Raw genomic sequence first — 27,043 nt, 5'->3', positions numbered from 1 at the left:
AGCATAGGTTTTGAGAAAATCCTGACATTTATTTGAGATAATTCAGATTGTGGAAACTGGCCTTTTTCAGTCGTGAAAAATTATATAGGCTTTTTTTTTTGTCCTAATGTAAACCATGAAAATAGTAATATTTATATTAAAAGAGGAAAGCTGGATTAGTTCGTGATAGCAAAAAAACAGGACTCTGATAAGAACTTTTCTGTCTAACCAATTTTTATTTAAAAGGCTTAAGGTTTTTAATACCCTTCCTGCGTATTAGCAGAAGTTTACCAGTCATTTTATTCTTCTTTGGGATAAATTCATGACTTTATTAAACATATCAGGAGTTGGTTCCTAATAGTAAAACAAATACAATTATTGTTTCCCTTTAGAGATAATATGTTGCAGTCATATGTTGCATGTGATCTCTATAGTTAGGTTCAAAATCAACATAAAAGATACTGATGCTGACATTTAAAAGCTCTCTATTTTTGCTTTTATTTTTTTTTAAATGAAATCTATATACCTTTTGAACCATTGTAAATGTATATTATCAGTATGTCTGTCCTGAATTGTGTTTATGCTGGGTATTTTCATGATCAAATGTGTGGTTTTCTGGATATGCTGCTTGTTTTTAATAATTTAAGAACTTTCTTTTAACTAGAAATTATGGAGAAGTCGGGTGAAGAAGGAATGCCTGACCTTGCTCAAGTTATGCGCATTTTGTCTGCAGAGAATATCCCAAATTTGCCACCAGGAGGTGGTCTAGCTGGCAAGTAAGTAAAAATACACAAAACTCTTTGACTATAGAACAGAAATAAATTTGTAGAGTTTTTTTTTGCAGATATGTATATTTATTGTGTTCAAATATTAGTAGGATCATATAACTTTCTGTAGATTTAAATGTATTCTTTCATGCCTCAGTTACTGTTTACAATTAACAACTACTTTTCTCTGATCTTTTCTCCAAGACCTACGTCACCTTTTATTAGTTCTGCAGCTCAGTGAAATAGTCTGCTAATCTTACCCAGAGACCTTCAGGATAGATCTGGTCATTCAGTAGAAATAGCTGTAATTCTAGGAATTGCATTTCAGAATGACAGATGTGTAAACTACATTACTGAATGTTCTTCCTGTGTTTTTGCATGTAGCATAATATATTGGGAACAAGATGACAAGAGCTGTTAACTTTATATAAAGTTTGCTATCTGGAGCTGTTTAGCCCTAACTGTTTTTTCAGTTGCATTCTAAAATGTTTCAGGTTAGATAATTATGTAAATTTGCTCTAGATGTAGTTCAGTGATTTGTTCAGTGATTGTTCAAAGTTTCAGCAACATTGAATGAATGGCATTTAATGCCCCATCCCCAAAGTTATGACATTATAGTGCCCTGCAGTTGCATGATAAAAATTTGGGTGCTTGGCAGCCCACCTGCTTACGACTTCTCCCACCCGCCTGTGTCCCCCTCTCTCTCTACCCTTTTGGTTGCCCCACACAGCAGCACTTGGTGACAGCAGCATAGGGGCTGATGTAGAGGCCCAAGGACTTCTGTCTCAGCCCCCCCCCCCCCCGCCAGGCCCCTATTTCAGTTCCAGCCCCGCTGCCACTGAGGAGTGCCACCATAAGCCCTACACCATGGCCAGCCACAACCAAGGTGGATTGGATTGGATCAGTGTGTATCCTCTCCTTATGACCAGTGGCATTCTCAGGGTGCCGTCCGCCAAGCAATGTCGGCTGGCAGCCCCCAGGGGAAGGTCCTTCTCTGTGGGCGCTCCCACACTCTGGAACGAGCTTCCCCCGGGTTTACGCCAAATACCTGACCTTCAGACCTTCCGTCGCGAACTGAAGACACATCTTTTCACTCGCGCGGGGCTGGCTTAAATTTTATTGATTTTAAATTTTCTATTAATAATTTTAAATGGGGTTTTAGTTTATTATATATTTTAAACTTTTTAGGCCAATTATAAAATAAGTTTTTTAATCTGCATTTTAAATTGTACATTGTATTGCCTGTTTTTTACTTTTGCCTGTACACCGCCCTGAGTCCTTCGGGAGAACGGCGGTATAAAAATCAAATTAATAAATAAATAAATAAATAAATAATAATAATAATAATAATAATAATATTATTATTATTATTATTATTATTATTATTATTATTATTCGGTTAATAGCAACATTGCTAAGCAATGCAATCATATGATGTCATGCTTTATGATCACATTACTTAGTAACAGAAATTCTGGTCCCGATTATAGACATAACTGGAGGACTACCCGCATTAATGCATTTTCATGGCATACTTGAAATTTGGAGAGTAAAAATATAAGAAACACTGAAATATGATAATAAATTAAGATTTAATTACAAAATGATATACCTGCTTTAGTAATAAAGTTTGACTCTGGACAGAATGACTTGTGAATAATTTGTTTAATTTTTGAAGGGGTTTTTGTTTGTTCACTGTTCATGTATGTACAGCTTGAATTTTTATTCAATTGATTTGACCAGTCTCAACTTTTTGAATGTATTAAAATATAATCTCAACAGGATTTTTTCCATTAATTGTTATTTTTATGCAAGTAGATACAAAATATTTTAATATTTTTTTGTAATCAATGAAATGCATACTCTAAAAAAGCAGTGGCCTGAGTAAATTACCTTTATTTTGGGTGAAGTAGATGCAGTCCAGGACCATAGAGTTCTGCATTGTCTCAATTTTCTAGTAAAATTTGGTAAGATTCACTTTAGTATACAGTCAGGTCCAGAAATATTGGGACATCGACACAATTCTAACATCTTTGGCTCTATACACCACCACAATGGAGTTGGAATGAAACAAACACAATGTGCTTTAACTGCAGACTGTCAGCTTTAATTTGAGGGTATGTACATCCAACTCAGGTGATTGGTGTAGGACTGACAACAGTTTGCATATGTGCCTCCCACTTGTTAAGGGACCAAAGGTAATGGGACAGAATAATAATCATAGATCAAACTTTCCCTTCTTAATACTTGGTTGCAAATCCTTTGCAGTCAATCACAGCCTGAAGTTTGGAGCGCATAGACTTCACCAGACGCTGGGTTTCATCCCTGATGATGCTCTGCCAGGCCTCTACTGCAACTGTCTTCAGTTCCTGCTTGTTCTTGCGGCATTTTCCCTTCAGTTTTGTCTTCAGCAAGTGAAATGCATGCTCAATGGGATTCAGGTCAGGTGATTGACTTGGCCATTGCATAACATTCCACTTCTGTCCCTTCAGAAACTCTTTGGTTGCTTTTGCAGTATACTTTGGGTCATTGTCCATCTGCACTCTGAAGCGCCATCCAATGAGTTGCAGCATTTGGCTGAATGTGAGCATATAATATTGCCCAAAACATTTCAGAATTCATCCTGCTGCTTTTCTCAGCAGTCGCATCATCAATAAATACAAGAGAAACAGTTCCATTGGCAGCCATACATGCCCACACCATGACACTACCACCACTATGCTTGTTTTGTCCTCCCTCGCCTCAGTCCGAGCGATGACTTAATTAGCCGGCACTATCAGCTCTGGAAGCAAACTAGCAAGCATCTGCCAAGTGTCTCTGTTATCTCCCTTGATGCCAATGAGTCAACAAACAGTACTTCAGCTCTAGTCAAGCAGTTGATTTGCCTGCTACGAAGAAGCATAGCAGCCCTTGCTGCTTTTATATCCTGTGGGGTATATCCATGACTCAGCACTTCCTAGGCCTGCCCCACCCCTGCTTCTGTTGTTCCCTCCTCTCCTGCCTACGAAACCTAGGGTCCAGCCAGGCCTGATTGCCATCAGCTGGGTCTGGAGGCGTGGCCTGGGGGGGAAAGAGTCGGGACGGAGGCCACGTTATCACCTCCACCTGGCCTGCCTCTGGCTCCTGGAGCTGAGCCAGGGAAGCCGGTGCTCCCGAGGTAAGTCCTGATGGCCCTTCCCCCTCACCTGCCAAGTCATTTTCTGGCAGGGGGACTGGCTCAGGGGGCGCAGACACAACAATGCTTCACTGATGAGGTGGTATGCTTAGGATCATGAGCAGTTCCTTTCCTTCTCCATAATCTTCTCTTCCCATCACTCTGGTACAAGTTGATCTTGGTCTCATCTGTCCATAGGATCTTGTTCCAGAACTGTGAAGGCTTTGTTAGATGTTGTTTGGCAAACTCTAATCTGGCCTTCCTGTTTTTGAGGCTCACCAATGGTTTACATCTTGTGGTGAACCCTCTGTATTTACTCTGGTGAAGTCTTCTCTTGATTGACTTTGACACACATACACCTACCTCCTGGAGAGTGTTCTTGATCTGGCCAACTGTTGTGAAGGGTGTTTTCTTCACCCGGGAAAGAATTCTTCGGTCATCCACCACAGTTGTTTTCCTTGGTCTCCCGAGTCTTTTGGTGTTGCTGAACTCACAAGTGCGTTCTTTCTTTTTGAGAATGTGCCAAACAATTGTTTTGGCCACGCCTAATGTTCTTGCTATCTCTCTGATGGGTTTGTTTTGTTTCTTCAGCCTAATGATGGCTTGCTTCACTGATAGTGACAGCTCTTTGGATCTCATCTTGAGAGTTGACAGCAACAGATTCCAAATGCAAATAGCACACTTAACATGAACTCTGGGCCTTTTATCTGCACATTGTAATTGGGGTAATGAGGGAATATCACATATCTGGCCGTGGAACAGCTGAGAAGCCAATTGTCCCATTACCTTTGGTCCCTTAACAAGTGGGAGGCACATATGCAAATTGCTGTCAGTCCTACACTGTTCACCTGAGTTGGATGTACATACCCTCAAATTAAAGCTGACAGTCTGTAGTTAAAGCACATTGTGTTTGTTTGTTTCATTCCAATTCAATTGTGGTGGTGTATAGAGCCAAAGATGTTAGAATTGTGTCGATGTCCCAATATTTCTGGACCTGACTGTACAAAACACTTCAATGTAAATGGTCCTTTTCTGACTTAATACAAAACATTTGCACAAGAATTGAAATCCAAGGTATTTTTCGTTTGTCCAAGATGCTTGCCAGAATAACATATTGCAAATTTTTCCAGCAATACTTATAGAGAAATTCAATAACTAATGCTTCTGCCAAAATATCTCATTCATTTTTATTTCTTTAGTTTCCATAAACTATATAAACAGCTGGCTATTTTCAGAATGTTTTTGCCTTGGTCATATCAGATGTTTAGATTAACACTAAAATAAGAGTGCATAATATCTACATACTCTATTTAATATACATAGTGCATAGTATCTATATACTTTATGTAATATCCTTCTGGGAGCTGGATTGGCTGCCGATTTACTTCCAGGTGCAATTCAAGGTGCTGGTTGTCACCTTTAAAGGCCTTCATGGCTTGGGACCAGATTATCTGAGGGACCATCTCTTGCCTGTCACATCTATCTGATCCATCAGAGCGAGGAGGCAGGGAATGCTGCAGGTCCCATCCCTGAGGGAGATACACTTGGTGGGGCCCAGAAGAACGGCCTTCTCCATGGCTCCCTCTCTCTGGAACATCATTCCCCCAGAGATTAAAACGGCCCCACTCTAATACTCTTCTGGAAGGTGCTGAAGACCTGGTTCTGCCAGCAGGCCTGTAGAAGCCAGAGTGGGATGGAGCCCATTAAATGGCTCGTGTGATTTCCTGTTGCCGGGGTGGGGGTGGGGTGGGATTTTATTATATTATACTATATTAATTTATTTGATTCTTTTTATTAATTTTATTTTTTAAATGTGGTTCTATACTCTGTAAGCCGCCTTGAGTCGCCATGGGCGAATAGGCAATATAAATTAATGAGAGAGAGAGAGAGAGAGATTTAAGCATTAAAATAAATATGTACATCTCCAGACTACCATCTACCGTATCATTTAAAGATACCTCTTATTATGCCCACATAACAAACTGCACTGACTCTCAGTAGGCTTCTTGGTGCAATTCAATGTGCTGATTATCCTCTATAAAACCCTACACAGCTTTGGTACAGGAATGGATTATTTATGGGGCTGTCTGCTCAAGAATGTTTGCCCATCCCATAAGTTCTTACAAAGAAAACAGACTCCCGATCCCTTCTTTGAAAAAATACCATTGCATGGGACCCAGGAATTTTGTCTTCTCTGACGACCTCTGCTGTTTGGAGTGATCCTCCCCAGGACATATAATTGCCCCCAACCCTCCAGGCTTCTAGGAAGGTGGGTAAAGTCCTGGCGGTTCCTCCAGGCTTTGGGGTCAGGTTGAGCAGAGTCACAGTGGTGAGTTGTTGAAGTTTTCAGTTCTATTTATCATTGTTTACTGTGTTTTAATGCATTATTCCATTTTAATATGTGATGCTTCTTTGTCTGTTGTGTGCTGCCTGGAGTCTCATAGTTTAAGTAGCCTAAGTAAAATAAAATAAAGTACCAAGATCTGTAAAAGAATATTTTACTTACTGCTGTGGTAACCAATATATTTTTGGGAATCCTGCAAGGAGGGGCATACTTGCAATAACACTCCTGCTGTTGCTCTTCATCATCTGATACCATAGGATCTATTTCCTCTGAATTGTGGGGATTTCATACAGTCATTTAGCCAACTACTTTGTTAAGAAAATATTTGTTTTATGCAAACTATTCACAATGTAACTTTAAAATGTTGTCTTTGTATAGGAGAAATATTATTGAAGCTGTTTATAACAGGCTGAACCCACACAGAGAGAATGAGGGGGTAAGTACGTCATCTTTGATTGCCAGCTTTCCCTGATGCAGTTAAACTGTAATCTTTCTTTATGTGAAACAGTTTATATTTGAGTTTACAAGTACTCAAGATCATTATGCTAATGAAATTCCTTAAAGGTAAAAGTTATTCCTAAATGATTTATACTACAGATATTTTATCATAAATGGTTGTGGCCTCATTCAAACCACAAAACAGCCATATAACATTACTTTAGGGCTTTATTTCATTTTTGTAATGTATTTGTGATACAGGAACATATAATATAACCCTAATGTTAAGAGTAATTTTGCCAAATCAGTATTTAATCTCCTTTGTCTTCAGGCTAGATGTTGATTTATTTTTTTCAGTGATAGAGATAGACAGACAGGCAGACAGGATAATTATTAAGGCCTCATTTATTAAACTGAAATCCTGGTTTCTAAGGGAGGGAATGCAGACAAGGTTTGATACTGTGCTTGATCTATAAACATTGAATAGGTCATTCAGTCTTGGATGAGCTGTTTATTTTTCAAATGTAGTTAGCTTTTGTTTTCAATAGCCTATGCTAAATAGAACCAATTATATCTATTATGACTTTAAGTTCAAAATAATCATTCTGAATGTTCTGGATAGTATAGCTACAGCCCCATCTTTAGTGAGATACAAATTATATGCTCTACCGCTTGCCAAACACTGTCAAATTATCTGAAGCAAAGGGAGAGGTTTACATTAAAATTATAGCATCAGTATGTATCTAGCAGAAACCTTCTGGGTTCTATTGTAGTTTATAGTGCCTTGCAGTATCTTTAATCTTGAAATTCTGTATAATTTGTTCCGAACACTTGAATTTCTTGCTTCAGGTTTGGGCCAAGTCAGCCTCCATTCATAATTCCTTTCGAGCTTCCTTTATATTGTTCACTCCTTTAATGTTTAAAATTTCCAACTGATAGGGAGTTTTGCTTTGAGCTATTCGATGTTTAAAGCTTCAGGAAAATAGTCTGAACACAAAGAGAACTTGGAGTGTTATACATGTATTTGTGATTTTGGTTGCTACCGTCAGTCTTTTCTGTAGATACTGTTTTCCAGTATTGAGAACTTTCTGGTGTGTGGATTTCCAGTGACCAGAATTCCCAGCTAGTGCCATCATTATTGAGAAGTTTGGAAATTGAAGACTACATGCTTAGAAGTTGCCAGAATCAGAGATACCGCTAAATATTTCACTCTGCTAAATAAGTTCAGCTAAATATTATATATAGATTTGAAATCATTTAATAAGTAGATTACTGAATGGTAAAACAGCATAGTGAAATATATCTTTTTTAAAGGCTTGTAAAAAGCTATTAGACTGAACAGCTTAATTAAAATGAGCCAGGCGTAGAGGAGTTTCATTGTTGAACTCAGCAAAATTGAAATGTAAATGTCTTTTAATATTCAATCAATCATTTGTTATATAAGTGAAACAACATCCTTAGAGAATGTGTTTAGAATGCCTATTTTCAGGTAGAAATGTGCAGAGACTTTTCTTTATTTTCTATAGTGCACCAGAACAAATGGTAGGTTCATACATCACAATAACCTATAAAAATGTTATTTAGATCTATTTAGTATACATTATGAAGCCAAGTTCACATTATATGAGCCAAGCCAGTTGTGGCTTGATCTACACACTGAAGATGGCATTTAATTTCATTGTACGAGGTGCAATGACAATAAAGTAAACTAACTAAGATTAAATAAACCAATCTAGTATAATGTGTAAATCAAAACTATATATCTGATTTATCTGATTCATATATCTGATACTTGAAATGCTTATACACACACACACACATATACATACATACATAATTACATACATACATATATACATACAGGCACACACACATGTATGCATTTTTATATCAGAAATATTCACCAACAGTTATGTTCTCAGTACTGACATGAACATAGCAGAAATGTAGGCGATGGCCCACATTAGTAAATCTAGTACAGATTTTGTCTATATTAATTAGCACGGACTCTCCAAGATTCTAGGTAGATTGGTTTTTTTGTTAAAGGTGTTTAAATTTAAATCTGAATTTTTTTTTCTCCCTAAGTTTAAAAATTAGCAATAGAGATTTCTTTCTTGTAATTCAACTTGTCATTTATATAATATATGATAATATTTTGGGCTCATTTGGTAGCTTCTGAATCTGCTTTTATGTGTTGTCACACAGTAGTGGTTGGGAGAAAGGCCTTTGGAGTTTTCCTCTGTTCTGATTCTTGTAAATTGCCATAGTTGAAGACGTAGTGCAGAACCAATGAAAATTGGGAAGAACTGCAAGTTTCTCAGGCTTTTAAAGCAGGGGTGAAATGCTCCGGTTCTGACCGCATTTTGCGATCCGGTAACATTCGTGGCTGGTGGTTCAGCGATCCAGTAGTGATCGCCGAATCAGTGACAACACTTGCCGCCCAGGTGTCATTACTTCCTGGTCTTAACGCGCGGCATGTGGACTTCCGAGCTGGTAAGGAAGGTAAGTAGATTCACCCCTGTTTTAAAGGCTTTAAAATCTAGTCTGCTATGTAAATTTAACCCACACTTAAATAATGTAGTGTATTTCCCTATCTAAAATTGAATTCTTAAGCATTAAAAGTTTTGCCTTTGTTGCTAAATTGACCTACAGTTTAGTTGTCCCATTTATTTTTATAATCTATTATAGTTTGCAAGATATAATTTCAGTGCAGAATAAAGATTAGTATCAATCTATAAAGCAAGCATTTTCTAAATACTTCTATATTGCTAAATATTCCCCCATAACATTTAATATATTTTCACTAATAATACCAAGTCAAGTGCTCAAATTATGTTCTATTCAGTTATTCTCATTGAGACAAAATGGTACTCATATCTTAGGAATCTTGTTTTTGTTAGCTTGTTTCTATGAATTCCAGTTCTCCTCCTAAGTTGCTGTTATACATCAGTATTATGCAACTTTGTGAAATTTTGCAGCTTATATTACAGGCAAATGTTACAATACTAAATATCACATTAGATATAAAATACAAATTGTTCATATCCTGAAGAACACCCTAGGTCCTGGCAATTGTATGGTAATTGTGTGTCAGTATTGCATGTAAGAATAAAACAGGTCCACTTCACTTTTAGTTCAGTTTTAATGAAAGAAAATTGGTCTTCTATTTTTAGTTAGTTTACATACCATATTTTTGCAATTTATTTCATTTTTTTTCCTAACATGGAGCATAGGTCTTTATACCAAATCTAGTAATTGACTGCATAGCAGCAGTCATTCAAATTTTGCATAAAAGTATCTTTCCTAATATTACATTGATTCAATATTATCAATTGAATCTGAAACTTTATATGCACAGTTTTCCTAATGCTGCTTAGAGTCAGTATCAAGTGGACATTTGAAATAAGTATTTAAAATATTGGTGCAGACATGCATGTGTTGTAAAACAATAACCCTAGACAGCAGAAAGGAAAATAGTAGAAATAAGATCAATTTTAGCACTGCATAGTAGCATCAGTGTGAGATAACAGTAAAAGTCCTTATGAATTGAAAATAAAAATAATAATAACGTCCTAGATATGCCTTTCTAGGGAGGACTTTTCAGTTGGAAACTACCACTAAGAAAACCTTTATCTTGTCACTCATGGTACTCTTTGATCACACAGCTATGACCTCTCTTCTGGTGGTCTTGGGTATCCTAGGCAAAAATAGCTTAAGCTCATTTGCTGTCTGCAATTACATGTTTATATTTTAATGTTCCATGTTTCAAAATTTACTGGTAATTCAATACTGGGTGCTTTTGAAGTTTGGTGTTAATGGCATTATTTAGAACCAGGATGTGAAATGATGCAGTTGTCATGCTGGAGAAGGTTGGCTGCTCCAGATAAGTACTGTAAAAAAGAGGATTGTGTAGGCAAGAACTACAAATTTGCTTTTCAGCTTTTCTTCTAAACTTTTCCTAATCAATACCTGTCAAGTATAGCAATAGCACTTAGACTTATATGCCGCTTCATAGTGCTTTACAGCCCTCTCTAAGCGGTTTACAGAGTCAGCATATTGGCCCCAACAATCTGGGTCCTCATTTTACTGACCTCGGAAGGATGGAAGACTGAATCAACCTTGAGCCACGTGAGATTTGAACTGCCAAATTGCAGGTAACTTGCAAGTCAGCAGAAGTAGCTGCATTCTAAACACTGTGCCACCAAGCAGTATTTCACTGACCTTGGTAGAAACTCTAGGACAGAGCTGTCAAATTTCCGGCCTGCAGGCCAGATGTGTCACACACTGGCCACACCCACACCAGGTTTAGTGAAGGGGGGGAGTCCCAATACGTCACGTGACACTGCCATGATGATGTGAGTTTGACACCCCCTGCCCTTGGATGAGGCTGGTATTTCTGAATTTCTTAGCATTTTCTTTTTTGCTATTAAAATAATTTTTGTTCTTTCTGTATGATTTATACTTCCATTTATAATACTTCCCTCTTTATATAATAAAAACTACTGCTAATAATGTGTTGCTTGGTTAGAATCTGAGTATACCTTAAGTAAAGATGACAGAATTAATTTCAAGGGGAAAAATCATTTATATCCCCCATACCTAAACTGTCACCAATTTCTCAGGACTGAACAAATTCAAAGAACATAGTTTAAAAGGAGGATATAGTAATACAGAAACACAGTTTATTATAATACCTTTTTCACATAAATCACTTGGGATTTATTTATTTAAAGTTTCTTATAAAATAATTTGCTGTCTGCTGTATGTATTAACACATATTCTTGATAATCTGCAAAAGGACCTTAGATTAGCACAAAGTATACATCGATATGCTCTTTTGCATACAACTATATGTCTTTGGAAAGTTCACAAGTAGGACATGAAGACAGTAGTCTTCTCTATTTCTCCCCCCTCCCCCAATATCTAACGTATAAGCACATAATGATTTTGAGCCTTTGATCTGAATAAGAAGCTGTCTAGACCAGTGGGTCTCAACCTATGGTCTGCAGACCCCTGTGGGGGGGCACAATGTCATCACATAGGAATCTGTGAAGACTTGAAGAAATGTTATAATTTAAACCTTGATTTAAGTCCTGGTAGTCAGTGGCCACAAAAGGCATTTAAATGGGGTCCGTGATGAACAAAAGCTTGAGAATCACGGGACTAGACTCTTTGAAAAGCTATCTTAGATTATATTAGCATACCACATGATATTACTCTACATTTTATGTGTGTGTGAAGACTTGGGGATTTTTGGAGGGGAAGCTGGCCCTAAATTATCTGTACCTACTTGTATTGGACAAAGCTGAGTTAACATTTGAGAGAAAACTCATACCTTAAATGCATATAGGATCAAACATGGAACTACTTAGGATTTTTCTTTTATATTTGCCCTAGAATTTGTTTGGAGATCAGCCCATTAGCTCATGGTTGGAATATGAGTTTGCGTAGAATATACTTAGAAAGTAGTACATAATATTCTAATCAGTATATGTGGCAGCAAATTTTCCATTGGCAGTTTTAAGTCGATTGGCGAAAACTTAAAAGGTAAAGTAAAGGTAAAAAGTAACATGCATTTTACTTAAGCTGTTCACAAACTGTTGAATATACTGCTATGTCTTAAAACATAATATATAACTTACATATTATAAGTATTTATATGGTACTTACCAGTATACATAGAACAATAAAAGTAGGAGTTATACAATGTCTTTATTTTGAACACCTAAATTATAAATTATGTTCAGTCATCTTAAGTTTCATAGCTATTGGTGAACTTAATATGAAAATACCTTTCCATACTTTTATTATTTTATTAACATCTTTAAAATCCTAACTCTCAAAAAACTTTTTGCCAAAGGGGACTAAAATTGCTTGAAAGGTGGCTTACTAGAAACCAGCACTTACAATTTTTAATAGTTTGTCAAATGTATTAAAGATTTTAGAAATATCCTAGTTCAACTACTGATTCTGGGGCATTCAATCTTAAATAAGGACCATGGCAAAGCTGCAGAAGGTGCAACACAGGGAAAATTGACAGAAGCTCTCAGGCAAGTGAGAGTTACTCATAGGGGAAACTACCGCCACCTTCTGGAAGACGTGCTCATTAGTTACAGGCTAGCTAAAATTCAGGGAGAAGAAGGTTCTGCTGAATCAGCTACAACCTCAACTTCAGATGCATCAAATCAAGAGACAGACTCTAAAGCAAAATGTGAGCACCAGCGTGCTGAAACTCAGAGCCCCAATGAAGATTCAGAAATGAGTGATGAATAATATGATGAAATGATACGATGCCTTCATTTTCCTCACAGTTGCTGATTGTTTAGTTCTTATAATGTCTTGCTTTTTTCGTATTTGTTACGTCTTAGAAAGTTAGATTTTTACATTTTTGTATGTTCTGGCTACATGCATAATAAGAGACATTCTGCATACGTAAGGCATTCTTTCTGGGAACTTTAGCTATTATAAAATGTAGTTTTAACAGCACTGTCACTGCTTGCCTTCTGCCTACATGAAAAAGAGCACAGCATCTGTGTTCTTAGATTTGATGAATTTAAATATTAGTAGTATTGGATTAGAGTTTGATATCTAAAAGGAATGTCACCTTGGCCATTGTGCTGGGGGCAGGGAACCTAACTTAAAATTTTGGAGAAGCCTAAAATTGCCATGTGAATCCATCATTTATAGTTTGTTGAATTATAACTCACTTTCCATGATTGACAATGATGTAGATATTGCAAGTTTGTATTTGACTTCTGGATAATTCATGTGAAAGATACATTTGCCTGTTTAAGTTAAGGCATGTTAAGTTCAGCCATTTGAATTATCTTGTGTTATGCTAGCCTACAGTATGGACATTATAATTGTACCCAGTTTTCTAAATGTATGCAGGATGCAATTAATAGCACTATGTATCTAATGCCTAAAATGTACTGATAATTAGTGTTTATTAGAGTTATTGTTTATAATCAAATAAAAATAAGTGGAATAATCTGAATGCATATTGACTTTCTTTAAGTAATCATGGTGCTTTAATAACCTTTATTGCTATTCTGTCCTAATATAGTAAATTCTATAAATAGAAACAATAAACAGTCCCCCTCCCCCCAAACCACAAATTAGTGAATACTTTCTGCCTTAGGTTTTTTCTTATTTCCTTATGTATACAAACTGAAAAATATAAAAATGATAATAACTACCAAAATGTGAATTGATTTTTATTAACTTTATGAATGTAATCCTACCTTCATTGTCATTATTAAAATGTTCCATTTTGTGGTAAAACAATTTCAATCCTCTTTCTGCAGTTTATTTTAACTAGCAAACACAGGCAAACTTGATTGGTCATAAGGATTACAGAGGTTTAGAGTTTTTTTCTGACAATATATTCTTTTGATCCTGCCACTGAAATTACACTGCTGGGAGGGTGGAACAATAATTAATGAGTCTCTGAAGGTGGAGTCTTCTTGATCATCTGTGCATGCTTTCTCTATGTAATAACTCAGAATAATATGGATATTAGTTTTTTTAATGTCAATATAGCACTAACAGTTTTCCTCTTCTTTTCCTGTAGGGTGCTGGAGATCTAGAAGATCCGTGGTAGCCTTACAGATCTACTAAAATGCTTTTGAATCTGAAAAAAGGGGGAAAAACTTTTAATCAGTTTTCTTCAATACAAGGGAAAAATTCTGGTGGATTTCCAACATTTTGTGAAATGGGCAGAAAGAAATTATTAGGATTTTCCATCATTTGTTCATATTTGTGTTTTCTGATATTGCCACTCTTAGCATTGCCTATACTACAGTATTTTTACCAGCCTTGGGCATATTGGCTACATCAGTATGGAGCCAGAGCCCTAAAAACCAAGGAATAATGCTTGGAGCACTTCACTAAATGTACATAAAGTACCATGGGATTGTAGTTGTACCCTGAAGACACTATGTTTAACAAAACTTACAATACGTGCACACCTGAGTGCAAATAATTGTAACAAGACACTTATTTCAGCTTACCAAGATGGAAATCTTTTACAGCTCTGGGCTTTGGAAGTCATTCAGTTGGGCAATATGCTATAGGATGTATTTTTTTTTAATTTTTCCAGTTTTACCTGTATCACCAGACTGTTAGGATTTCCCTACAGTGTCCAAATTGTGATATGTTGCCTATTGCTTGCTTGAGACAAAGTGTATTTGGCAATAATATAAGGAGATTTTAGGCATCTAAACAAATACAAATTTTACGCATGTGTATAACACATCTTTAAACTCTTGCTACATCTTTTTAAACCAAACAACTTAATTTATGGTTAGTTGTAATTTGCTTTGACATCTCACTCATTGCTGCGAGTTTTTTTAAATGCTGAATATTTGCCTTTATTATAATGTAAATTGTGATTTTGTTCTAAATGTGGTTTTCTATAGTTTTTTTTCCTTTGATTTCTATCAGCTTAAAAGAGAGGTCTTGTGTAATATGGGTATAATTTTTAATTGTTTGCATTATTTACAAAGTTCAAATTATCACTTTGAGATTACTATAAATACAGCTAAAATTATCTATTTTAAATCTAAGAAAATATTAGAGATATTTTCATGGGTTCAATGACCTTTCATTTTATAAGCAATGGGCATGGTACAGAGTGGCCGTCATGTAAGGTACTTGAAGATTCTTAGTTTAATTCTATTTTTGCAATAACCTTATTTTTTTTCTTAATTCTTTTGAGTTGTGCATGTATTGAGTCAAGTTAATGCTGAAAGTGGAGAAGAGTATTTATCTAAAAAAATAAATAAAAGCTATTGGGGCGGGGAAATAATGAATGTATCCATCTGTACATGACTTACATGCTGTGGATGCCTTGTAAACATTTTCCTATTTGTTTAAACTGTGTTTCAAACGAGGATGTAATTGTCCTTGTGTGTAGTTTAAGCTAATGACAGTCATCAACTGGTTTTGTGTGAAATAAAATTCATGGTATTTTTCTGTAACCTTCCTCCCCCTCCCCTTACCTATACTTGAGTGTAAATCCTTGTACACTCTTATAACCTGGTGCCTCTGGCCAGATTTCCCAAACATTTGGTCATGTTTTTATTTTGTTTTATTTTAAAGTTTTTTGGCAGTGGGATGGTCTAGAAAGGATTATTGCCACAATATATTTTATTTATTCATTAGATTTTAGCCTCGTAAGTTAAACGGTGTTTTAAATGATGATGTTAACAGGTATTTGTCCCTATTGTTTTTTTGTTTCATTTTCCTTTGGGGGTTGTTAAAAGCTAGGGAACGAAGAATGCAACATGGTTTATTGTTCAGACTGTCTGCTCTGGTCTAATCCTGTACTGATAGTACCTTCCCAGTATGATATTGTGATGTTTCATACAATACAGTGAACATAACCAACTTGTTATCTTCAATAAAGGATTGCTAAAATGGTGAGAGGCCCTATTTTGTGGGAAAATAAAGACAAAATTATTCAGGTCTGTAATAGGAAATTCCATATTGTATGTGTATTGTGATCATGATCTATAAGAAGTAATGAACTTGGGCCTTTATTGCAATGTTTGGGTTCAAGTAGCAATCATGCATCAGTAATGTACAGGTTGCTAAACAAGATCAGTAACATGCAAATAGGTGTAGTCCTTAAATTAAAATCTGTACATTTCATTGGATCCAAAACAGTTCAACAGAACTGAATATGGATTGAACTTCAGAAGATAACAGGGCTTTATAACACATTGACGGAATAACTCAAATTTGTACTAATTACAATTGTACTGAACAGTTCTCAAAAATGTGATATTCAAATTATTGAGTTAACCATATTTCTAACAATAATAAGAATTTCTAATAGTGAAAAAATAGAGAACTAAATTATCACTATTTCAGTGCATTTACCCTTAGAAGAAGTATGGTTGACCAGATACGATTAATTGAGTTAGATCTATTTTCATTTGCATCAACATGCAGTTTAAGATTTTTTACTGCATGTCAAAACTAGTCTTTATACCTAATGAATATCATAGAAACCAGAGTTTACACTGCCATATCTAAGACTGTAAACTTGTTCCTTTTCCAGTTAAATTTTTCCAAAGTATAGAACAGTGATGACGAACCTTTTCGGCACCAAGCGCCCAAACCAGGATGCGTGCATGTGTGCGCATGCGCCGGAGCACCGGAAACACAAAGACCATCTGGGGTCTTAGTGTTTCCAGCGCTCCGGTGTGCGTGAAGACTACATGTGCTCCGAAAATCAGAAGAGCAGGTGGCAATTGTGTGTATGCCCACAGGGGCCTCTACGTGCCATCTCTGTCACATGTGCCATAGGTTCACCATCATGGGTATAGAATAATAATAAATGCGCTGTAAGTATTCATGCCAGAATGAGAACTCTAGATTACTAGTCACAAGATTCCTGTACTGAAAGATATATGGTCATATTTATCAGTTTCCCCTCTCCTTGGGTCCGCTCCCATTTTTGAGGGGTCAGGCAATACTTCACAATATAAAGGGAGATAATGCCAAAGGCTCTAAGAAGAAGTGGGAATTGGAAACCTTCCCTCTCTCCAGTAGGACTTTTTTTGCTAAATCTAGTCATTTCCATTAGTGGAAAGAGCCTGGCCATTCACTAAAGAAATGCTATATTTCCAAACCAGTAGATATGGATGGTTGGTACCATTGCAGAAGAGTAATCTATTCACTAAGATGTCCTGCTTCAAATAGTCATTCTATTGTAAGCTTTATTGCCAGAATCTTGTAGGTCAAGTCAATGAGGAAATGTGTAAAAATGCAGCCAAAACTGTTTAATAAAGCAGTTACTATAACAATAATTTGATGCTGTCTGCAATTTAATATAGGAAATAAACCTGTCAAATATATTTATAATAGACTCATACTTATTGCCCTAAACTCCACATGGCAACACTGTTTAAATTAATATCTACTTTGCTATTTCATGTAAAGTACCGATTTACTTGAAATATGCCCTGCAAGAGGCTTTGACTCAAGTTTGATGCATTTAGATGAGTAAAGCTGGGCTTTATTTTACAGCAGTAGTCCCAGCTAATCGGTCTCTGTAGAACAAAGTTCTGCCAGCCGTAGTGGCATGTGTGTTACTGGTAGACTATTGAAAGTTGATCCTAGGCTACATCTTAGCTTAATTCCAAATTAAGCCGAACTTTCTACTTAATGCCTGTTACTACCACTGCCAGTTGAATTGGTTTTAAGCTATTAGTAACATGCTGCAGAGACTGCAGGGACTAATAAGTCCCATCAATAGGAATCAATTTAACAAAATAACTTGATTATATAGTCTGCTGTTGTACGTAATTTATTTAAAAGTTAACAAAAAATCCTCAGAAAATTAAATTTGGTTTTCATGCTAACTAAAGGTGTAACTGCTTGATGAACTTGCAAACTGTGCAAATCCACGTAAAAATTCAGATGATCTATGCAGAAAAGGTATGCAGCATTTCATGGTGTAAGATTGGTGGGTTTGCTCCTTCAATACCAGTGTAAGTAGTTTCCTTTCATTTATATTAATAAAAACCACAAATATTTCTGTGATGAATTGTTGGCTATTTGCTTGATTGCCAAATACAGCAACTTTCAGCTGGTTTAAATTTCCAATAGCCATCATTTAGTACTGGATAAAGTGAAACATTTGCCATTCTAGCTGTTAGGTTCTGTCTTACCTCTCACATGATTTGTTTTAGGTTTTGATATTGATGGAAAAAACAAACCTGATCAGATCAATAAATATTTGGGTTTTTTTAATTTTAAAATTGCCATATAACTTTTATACTGAAGTCTTGTAAGAAAGATCATAGGAGATTGAAGCTAGATCACGTTTATATTCAATCAAGTTAACACAATAAGATTTTGTATGGATTCTAAATAGATGAGATGGGGATCTGTAAATGGCAGATTTATGTAAGATTTTGACTGAATAGGATTCTTTTGGCATTGTAAAGAACTTAATCTATTACCAACATTACTCTCTGGCACTATAGCTTTCTCATGTTTTACAGCTGCTTTCTTGTGCTCTTTATGGTCTGTAAATATCACTTTAACATCTAGTCCAGCTTTCTCCAAGCAATCAACTTTTGGATGTGTTTAATTACAATTCCTTTCCCCTCAGCTAAAGCAACCATTATGATGTTGTGAATTTAGTCCAAAACATTCAGGCAATTCCAATTGGGGAAGACTGATCTTTTAAAGATCCTGTTTACATAGAAAACCATGTAACCTCCATTTGATGAAGCTGTAACATTCTATGATGCCTGGGGTGTGTGTAAATGTGTGAATCTGGTGCATGTCAATCTGTTCATAAGTATAAACATACTGTTTGTATCATAATTGTTCTTGTTTTTTATTTGTGGTGTTGAATTTACACTGGGAATATTTTAACAAATCAATTCTAAAAATAGAACAGAATACTCATTCCATTTAATGTTACATTTGAATTGTGCATATGGTATGTATTGTCAAAGGAACAGAAGTGATGATATCTCTTTTAATATTGTTGTTAGTGGCATAGATGATGACACTGCATGAATCCCAAATGCCTGCTAAACGTATGGCGAATAGTGGCTCTGAAAAATAACATGATTTGTTTTTCTGTTCCTTGCATGTAATATAAATGATAATACTTTCACATGCTTATTGCTGGAAACCATTATTTCTTCCTTTATCAATTCACAAAAAGTCCATGAAAATGATTACTAAATTAATGAAGTTAGCTTATCAGAGCATAGATAATTAGGTAGTTGCAAACAAAGATGCTTTAACAAACTCATATTCTGAGCAGCTGAAATGTCTAGAGACTTTGCAAACACTTAACTAAACCGGCAGCTCATCAGAAGCTCATTCGTATCCATGTAGCTATACTCAAAGGTTATTCCAAGTACTTGGTCTAATTGTCAGGATTGGCAATGAGAGTCATTTGCACATATAACACAAACTTTTAAAAAAAAGACAAGAATTATTAGATGTACAATGGCAACGGACGTCTTGCCCCATTTAATTAGAATGCAAATATAGCTGATTTATTGGGTTTGGCTAGAGTAGAAACTCCCACTTGGGGCTCTTTTTTAAGATGCTATGGATGCTATGTCTTCTCTAGCCAGATCTGTGAGTTATCCCCAAAGATCAGAAGAATGGTTAGTCTCCGGCCATATAGCTTGGGGGGCCGTGTTTTACAGTGTTTTTTTTAATCACACTGGGCAGAACCTAATGTTTCTGAATGGAGTTAACAAACCCCCGATCTGTGGAGCTTTTTATTTGCTTTTATTCTTAAATATTAATCTGTGCTTTAAGCTGCTATTATATTGAACACCCCAGTGGTAAGAGATTCTCACCTGTTGTGTAATGTGTCTATTTTACCTATATAGCTCCAGCTGGTCACCTCAAAATCTTCAACTGTGTTTTCTCAATAAATAAAGATAAAACAATGAAATGATTGTAGAACAGAAAACAATTGGGCACTCAATTAGATATGCTGAATTTAATTCCTCTTCTGGGACAATATGTGGAGATATCAGTTTGGAGAAAATTGCTCTCTTGGATCTGGTGAGCTCTGCCGTGAAATGAGCAACCCTTTTGGTCTGAGGCCAAATTGGGGTTAAGGTGGAAGGAAGTTCTACTTGGGGGGTGGGGGTGTCAAAATGTTGAGGCAGCCAAGCTCAGCCTGAGTGGCTTCAAGAAAATTTCCATCAGAAGAAGTTTTAAGGTGTGGAAATAATCCAAGTCCAAATCAACAAAAGCGGAGGAAAAGCATTCTGCTGTAGCTGTTTGAGTTACAAGGGGCTCCGCTGAGATGGAAAAATCTGGTTGAGAAGAAATGACAACCTGTTTACTAGGAAAATTCTTAATAGGAATAGTAACCAAACCTATGATATCTAACTACAGTTAAGTTTTCCAGTTCAGTATTAAAGAATATTCCCTAAACAGCCACTGGTTCCGTACTATAAATAGAGGTCATCTTTAAGGGCAGCCACAGTTTATTTTGATGACAGTCATTCAACTATGTGGAGGAATTATTTATTATACGTGCATCCCCATGTGTCTCAATAGAATGGTGCTTAAAGTGGTTTGCTTGTTCAGTTATTTGAGAGGCACCATTTCTAACAACCTGATGCCTTTCAAAGAATAAGTCACAAAAAACTCACCAGAATAAGCTACTCCATTCACCTAAACTGAAAACACAAATAATAAAAAGTATGACACTGCATTGGAAGATGTTCCAAAGAGGAAACTCATAAATTTAACAAGGTAAAGAAATCACACAGCTTCTGGACTTCTTTCCAGTTCTACTACTAGCAAGATCCAGAGGACATTGTGGCCTGGGAAGCCCAGGATGGGCTGTATATGTGCTGCTCTGAGTCACATGATGGGCTGCCCAGCTACTTCTGGGAGATACTTTTATTCAAAGTCCCTGGCTCTGATCAATGTTCAAACCTACCTTGAAGCATCACCCTCTGTTAATACTTGGCCCTGTTTTCTTCAAGTTATCTAAAACTGGCCTCTTCAGGTTATCTAGAAAAGTCCCAGCCCCCTTCAGACAAGTTCTGTTTTTTGTTTATTGGAAAGAAGAAAAAAAGTTAAATGTTAATTCATTCATCATAGGAATTAACCATACATTTTATATTGCTCTATTTCTTCCACCATTCTATAATTTTATTTCTGGAAACCTGGACATAACAGATTAACAGTTGGAAGGAACCCTATAGGTCATCTAATCCAACACCCCCACCTAAGCAGGAGACCCTACACAATTTCTGACAAATGGCAGTCCAATCTTTTCTTGAAAGTCTCAAGTGATGAAGCTCCCACAACAACTGAAGGCAAGCTGTTCCACTGGTTGATTGTTCTCACTGTCAGAAAGTTCCTCCTTATTTCGAGGTTGAATCTCCTTGATCAGTTTCCATCCATTATTTCTTGTCTGCCCCTCAGGTGCTTTGGAGAATAGCTTGACCCCCTCTCTCTGGCAGCTCCTCAAATATTGGAACACTGCTATCATGTCTCCCCTGGTCCTTCTCTTCACTAGACTAGTCATGCCCAAGTTACATAACAACACACCAAGTCTATTAACACTTTAATTTTAGCTACAGAGTGGCCCTTTTCTTTGCAAAACAGGCGAAACTAGAGCCAGTTTGGTGGTGTGATTAAGGCATCAGGCTAGTAATCAGGACTTAAAATCCCACATTAGGCACAAAGCCACCTGAGTGACCTTAGGCCAGTCACTTTCTGTCAAAACTGCGGAACTTGTCCAGGCAGTCTCCAAAAAACATAAAATTGAATGGAAGAAAACAACACCACTTGTTTTATTCAGGATACTATTTTCTGCTTGCAGGAAGTCAAGAAAGCATTAAATACATTACTTGCAGCCTGAAATAATATAACCCATTTTGCAATCTCTTCTACTTCATTCTACTATCATGACTATAAATCAGATTTTAGTCTATCCTTCTGTAGGACTTGCAGGGAAAACCAGATAGGAATCACAACCAGATGAGCTAATTCTACTTTATAGTAAAGTCAGAATCTTGCAAGTCTGAAAGTCAATTCTCCCCCACCCCTGGGTATTGTCTCCTTTACAGCCTGAGAAATTAGACAGGGTCTCTTGTGGATCTCGCTCCACACACTATTCAGCAGCCACCTATGCTTTCTCTTCTCTAACAGTTGACAGTATCTCATGGCCCAGTCCTCTAATGTCTTTCTCGTGTACCATTACACCTACAAAACTAACCTGTGACTCATTTGGAAAGTAAATGCAGCTTTACTTTCTAAGTGAGTCACAGACAAGCTTTCTTGGCAACAAAATGGGAATGGCTTTTTATGGCATCTCAGATGAACTTCTTTGCTACCCATAAAATAATATATCAGCTAATACACTACATTCAGAAAGTATTCAGACCCACTTCGCTTGTCAATTTGGTTATGCGGCAGCCTGATTCTACAGATGTTGAAATTCGTTTTTTTTCTCAGTCTACACTCAGTACCCCATAATGACAAAATGAAAACAGTATTTTAGAAATTATTAAGTTTATTAAAAAGAAGAAACTGAAATATCATTTGGCATGAGTATTCAGACCCTTTGCAACAACACTTGAAATTTAGCTCAGGTGCCTCCCATTAATTTTGCTGACATGTTTCTACACCTTGATTGGAGCCTGTCTGTGATAAATTAAATTAGACATGATTTGGAAAGGCACACATCTCTCTATAGAAGGCACCACAGCTGACAATGCATACTATAACAGAGCAAAAGCCATGAGGTCGAAGGAACTGCATGCAGAGCCCAGAGACAGGATTATTGCAAGGCACAGATCTGGGAAAGGCTACAATAAAATTTCTGGTTCCTAAGAGCACAGTTGCTTCCATAATTCTCAAATAGAAGAAGTTTGGCACAACCAGAGCTCTTCTAAAAACTGGTCATCTAGTCAAACTGAACAACTGAGGGAGAAGGGCCTTAGTAAGAGGGTGATCAAGAACTCTGACCGAGCTCCAAAGATCCTGTGTGGAGATGGGACAGAGTTCCAGAAGGACAACCATCACTGTAGCCCTTTACCAATGTGGGCATTGTGGCAGAGTGGCTAGGCAGAAGTCCCTCCTCAATGCAAAACACATGAAAGCCCACTTGGAATTTTCAAAAAAGCACCTGAAGGACTTTCAGATTGTGAGGAACCAGTTTCTCTGGTCTGATGAAATCAGGACTGAACTGTTTGACCTCAAATCTAACCGTTATGTCTGGGAGGAAACTAGGCACCGCTCATCACTTCCCAATATCATCCCAACAATGAAGCGTGGTAATGGCAGCATCATTCGGTATGGATGTTTTTCAGCAGCAAGGACTGGGAGAATGGTCAGGGTTGAGGGAAAGTTGAATGGAGAAAAGTACAGGGATATCCTCAATGAAAACCTGTTCCACAGTGCTCAGGACTTCAGACTGGGTCAAATGTTCACTTTCCAACATCACAATGATCCTAAGAACACAGTCAAGACAATACAGGAGTAGCTTAGGGACAAATTGTGAATGTCTTAAAGTGGCCCAGCCAGAGCCCTGACCATCTCTGGAGGGACCCTATTGACCATCTCTGGAGGGACCTGAAAATGGCTGCCCTGACAGTCACCATCTAACCTGACTGAGCTTGAGAGGATTTGTAAGAAACAATGGCAGAAAATCCCCCAATGCAGGTGTGCAAAGTTTGTGTCATACCCAAAAAGACTCAAGGCTGTAATTGCTGCCAAAGGTACTTCAAAGTACTGAGTGAAGGGTTTGAATACTTATGCCAATGTGGTATTTCAGTTTTTTCTTTTTAATAAATTTACAGACATTTCCAAAATTCTGTTTTCACTTTGTCATTACGGGGTACTGAGTGTATATTAATGAGGGGGAAATGAATTTCAACAACTACGGTAGAATCGGGCTGCAGCATAACAAAATTGACAAAAGTGAAGAGGGTCTTAACGCACTGTATATTAAAAATATAAGTCATGGTAGGTGATCCCTTAAGTAGGAAAAACTAGAGAACTTTGCAACGAATTATGTCAAGGGTGATATTACAGTTCTCAATATGGACTGCATTCACTTTATAATACATTAGCATACAATACATTAGCCTAGTCCCGGGCTAGGCCACTTTCTGAATGTCTTACCAATTTAAGTCCTCACCTTCAAGCACAATTGGGAATGGAATTTCCATTGGTAAGTGGTAGAGTCATAAAATAAGACATCATTGATCACATTGCGTAATGATGGCAATGCTATATAATCCGAGCCATTCCGGTCCCTTCTATCCTTAAGCCTCAGTAAGGTAAGGGACTACCTCCAACTAACCCTATTCACCCACCCACCCCAACACACACACATCTGTGCCCTTTGGCTCTCCTGCATCCTGTTTTGTGGGTTGAAAAGCAGCCTCAGAACTGCATAGCTTAGTGGCTGCTTGAATGTCCTGGGAAGTCACAGCTATCCCAGCCCTGTCTCACCTTTAGTTGCTCTCACTACCCAGCTGATCTTTGCCTTCTTGCTCCCATTGCTGACAAGGCATGCCAACCTGGCTGCTGGGCTGTGTTGGGGTATGCTGCATCAAGAAAGAAAAGAAAAAATATGAAAAGAAAGTCTTAAGCCATACTATGTCTGTAAACCGCCCTGAGTCCTTTGGGAGATAGGGCGGTATATAAGTTTGAATAATAAAATAAAATAAATAAATGTCAGAATGCCTATTCACACTAAGCTCCTGGGCCAGGCTGAGCACGCCTTGCTCCAAGAGATTTTTCCAAAGGGGCATTTTGGCATACTATAGCTCTGGGGTGGTTTTTTGTTTTCTTTTTCATTTTTTATAGCTGAAGCCCAGCCTAGCCCAGCAGCAAGAGCAAGAAGACAGTGAAGGACAACTGAGTCAGCAGTGCAGGCTGGCACTAAGCCAAAAGGGCTTAGATAAGGTAAGACAGGTGAGGGGAGAGATGACGCTCCCCTGTGGTCATAAGTTGTGTGCAGGCTGCCAAGCACCTGAATTTTGACCATCGGACCACAAAGTTGTTGCATTACCCATAACTTCAGGTATGGGTCATATTTACCTTTATTCAATATGATCATAATGTTGAATGGTTGCTAAATGAATGGTCAGAAGCCAAGGACTACCTGTATATTATTTTCATAAAATAACATCAAGGGAATATAGGTGTAGCTTCCAATCAGTCCCTCTATCAGAGTTAACTATCAAACTAAAAACCAATCAAATCTATTTCAGCTTGTCAACCTGTTTGGTTAGTTTATGCTTCAGGGAGTCAGTGGGAATCTAAGAAATTGTCTTAAACAATCATGGATAAGTTAACCAAGGGCAAATGTGCAAAGAACCATTGGCTGTTTGGCAGCAGCTGTCTGGAATGCTAGGCAAAACTGTTCAATTCTTGCTACAATGATCTTTCCGATTGTAGGTGCCAGATATCTCTTCCTCCATGCAAACAATATGCTGTAAAACAGCTAGAAATCGAGGGTCCTCAGTGTTCTTTGAGCCAGGGGTCTCCAACCTTGGTCCCTTTAAGACTTGTGGACTTCAACTCTGAGAGTTGAAGTCCACAAGTCTTAAAGGGACCAAGGTTGGAGACCCCTGCTTTGAGCTGAATTGTTTTCTTGCAGGCATTCCATTACACAATCCAGCTATAATCCTTGTCAGAAATGTCCAAACCAGTGGCTCTTGAATCTCATTTTAGGGAAGTCTGGCTAGGCCAAGGTGAAGACCTTTGCTGCATCAGACATTTAGCATAAGACTAAAAGCCCTGTTGATTTTGTTTATGTTGCTCATGACAAGTAAGTTTTAAGGGATTAGGGAAGAAATACAGTGAATCTCAAAATCAAGAATCTACTCAAAGCCCCATTTTTCTTATTTAAAAGTTGTATTTATATAAAATATGGACATCTTCAAAAATATGGCTATCTTCTATAATGTAGGAGATTTTATGGACATTCTGGTTGGAAGCTAAAATCTGTTTGGTTTACGTCTCCTAGAAAAGTGAACTGAAGAGAACTGGCGCCAAGAGACCATTTCTCCCTTGCCTTCCCAGCTGTGTGGCATCATCCCCCCACCAAGAAACTAGACCTGTTCCTTCAGTTATGACGTTCCAGAAAATGTTAGATGGAGCTTTTCCAAGGAGTATTGAATATATAATTGTCACCATTGTTTTATTTTGGATTCTTATTTATTGATGTTACTATTCTTGTTTGGATTATGTTGGGGATTGATGACTGTTACGACTGGAATAGTTTATTTTAAACATCAGCTTACTTTTACTGAAGACATTTTAATTTTTTACATTTGTTCTTCTAGATGGTGTTTTTTTAGTATTATAATATGCCAGGTGTCCTTAGTTGATTTCCACAATTATAAGTGTGATTCATAAATGAAGACTCAGAAAATTCTAAATGATAGTTACATACACATACAAACAAATACACACACAGTCACCAAAATATAGTTGTCTCCATTTTTAGTGATTGTAATAATACTTCTTTATAAATACCTTAATATCTTAAAGGTATAAGCCAAGTGAGCCACTCAACCAAATCTTGAGCAAGTAGAAAAGCTGCTGGAAGAAGACATTGTTTCACAGGGAGAGACAACTTGGAGAGGGGGATTGTAAAGACAATTCTTGTATACAGTGGTCCCACTTTATATGTATGTAAATCAAGTATTGTAGCCATAATGGAGTTAATTCCTGTTATGTATCCAACACTGTCAATGTAAACAGACATATTGCAGGTTAACTAAGTCATATAATAATCAAATGAACGCAAATCTATGCCCCAGGTATCGCAGGTTTCTGAATATAGCAACAAAAGTTCAATGTATATCAATATGGTGATACACA

The 27,043-nt window shown here is 37.1% G+C and overlaps 1 protein-coding gene across 3 annotated transcripts in view; it reads left to right on the top strand.

The window, feature by feature from the left end:
* The window catches only part of PPM1B (protein phosphatase, Mg2+/Mn2+ dependent 1B), an 84,867-nt gene extending 68,761 nt beyond the window's left edge, over positions 1–16,106 (top strand). For 2 of the 3 annotated variants that reach the window (XM_058165225.1, XM_058165224.1), the window contains exons 5-7: positions 644–755; positions 6,623–6,680; positions 12,677–13,650. In XM_058165225.1, coding sequence (XP_058021208.1) covers positions 644–755; positions 6,623–6,680; positions 12,677–12,955 — 449 coding nt within the window. In that variant the 3' untranslated portion in view covers positions 12,956–13,650. Of the gene's footprint in view, positions 1–643; positions 756–6,622; positions 6,681–12,676; positions 13,651–14,255 lie in introns of those variants that run through there. The other variant, XM_058165226.1, reaches the window with a different exon arrangement.
* Positions 16,107–27,043: the final 10,937 nt, after the last annotated feature.

The sequence above is a fragment of the Ahaetulla prasina genome, chromosome 1, assembly GCF_028640845.1.
Source record: "Ahaetulla prasina isolate Xishuangbanna chromosome 1, ASM2864084v1, whole genome shotgun sequence".
Classification (NCBI taxonomy): domain Eukaryota; kingdom Metazoa; phylum Chordata; class Lepidosauria; order Squamata; family Colubridae; genus Ahaetulla; species Ahaetulla prasina.
This window is presented reverse-complemented; position numbering and strand designations above follow the sequence as displayed.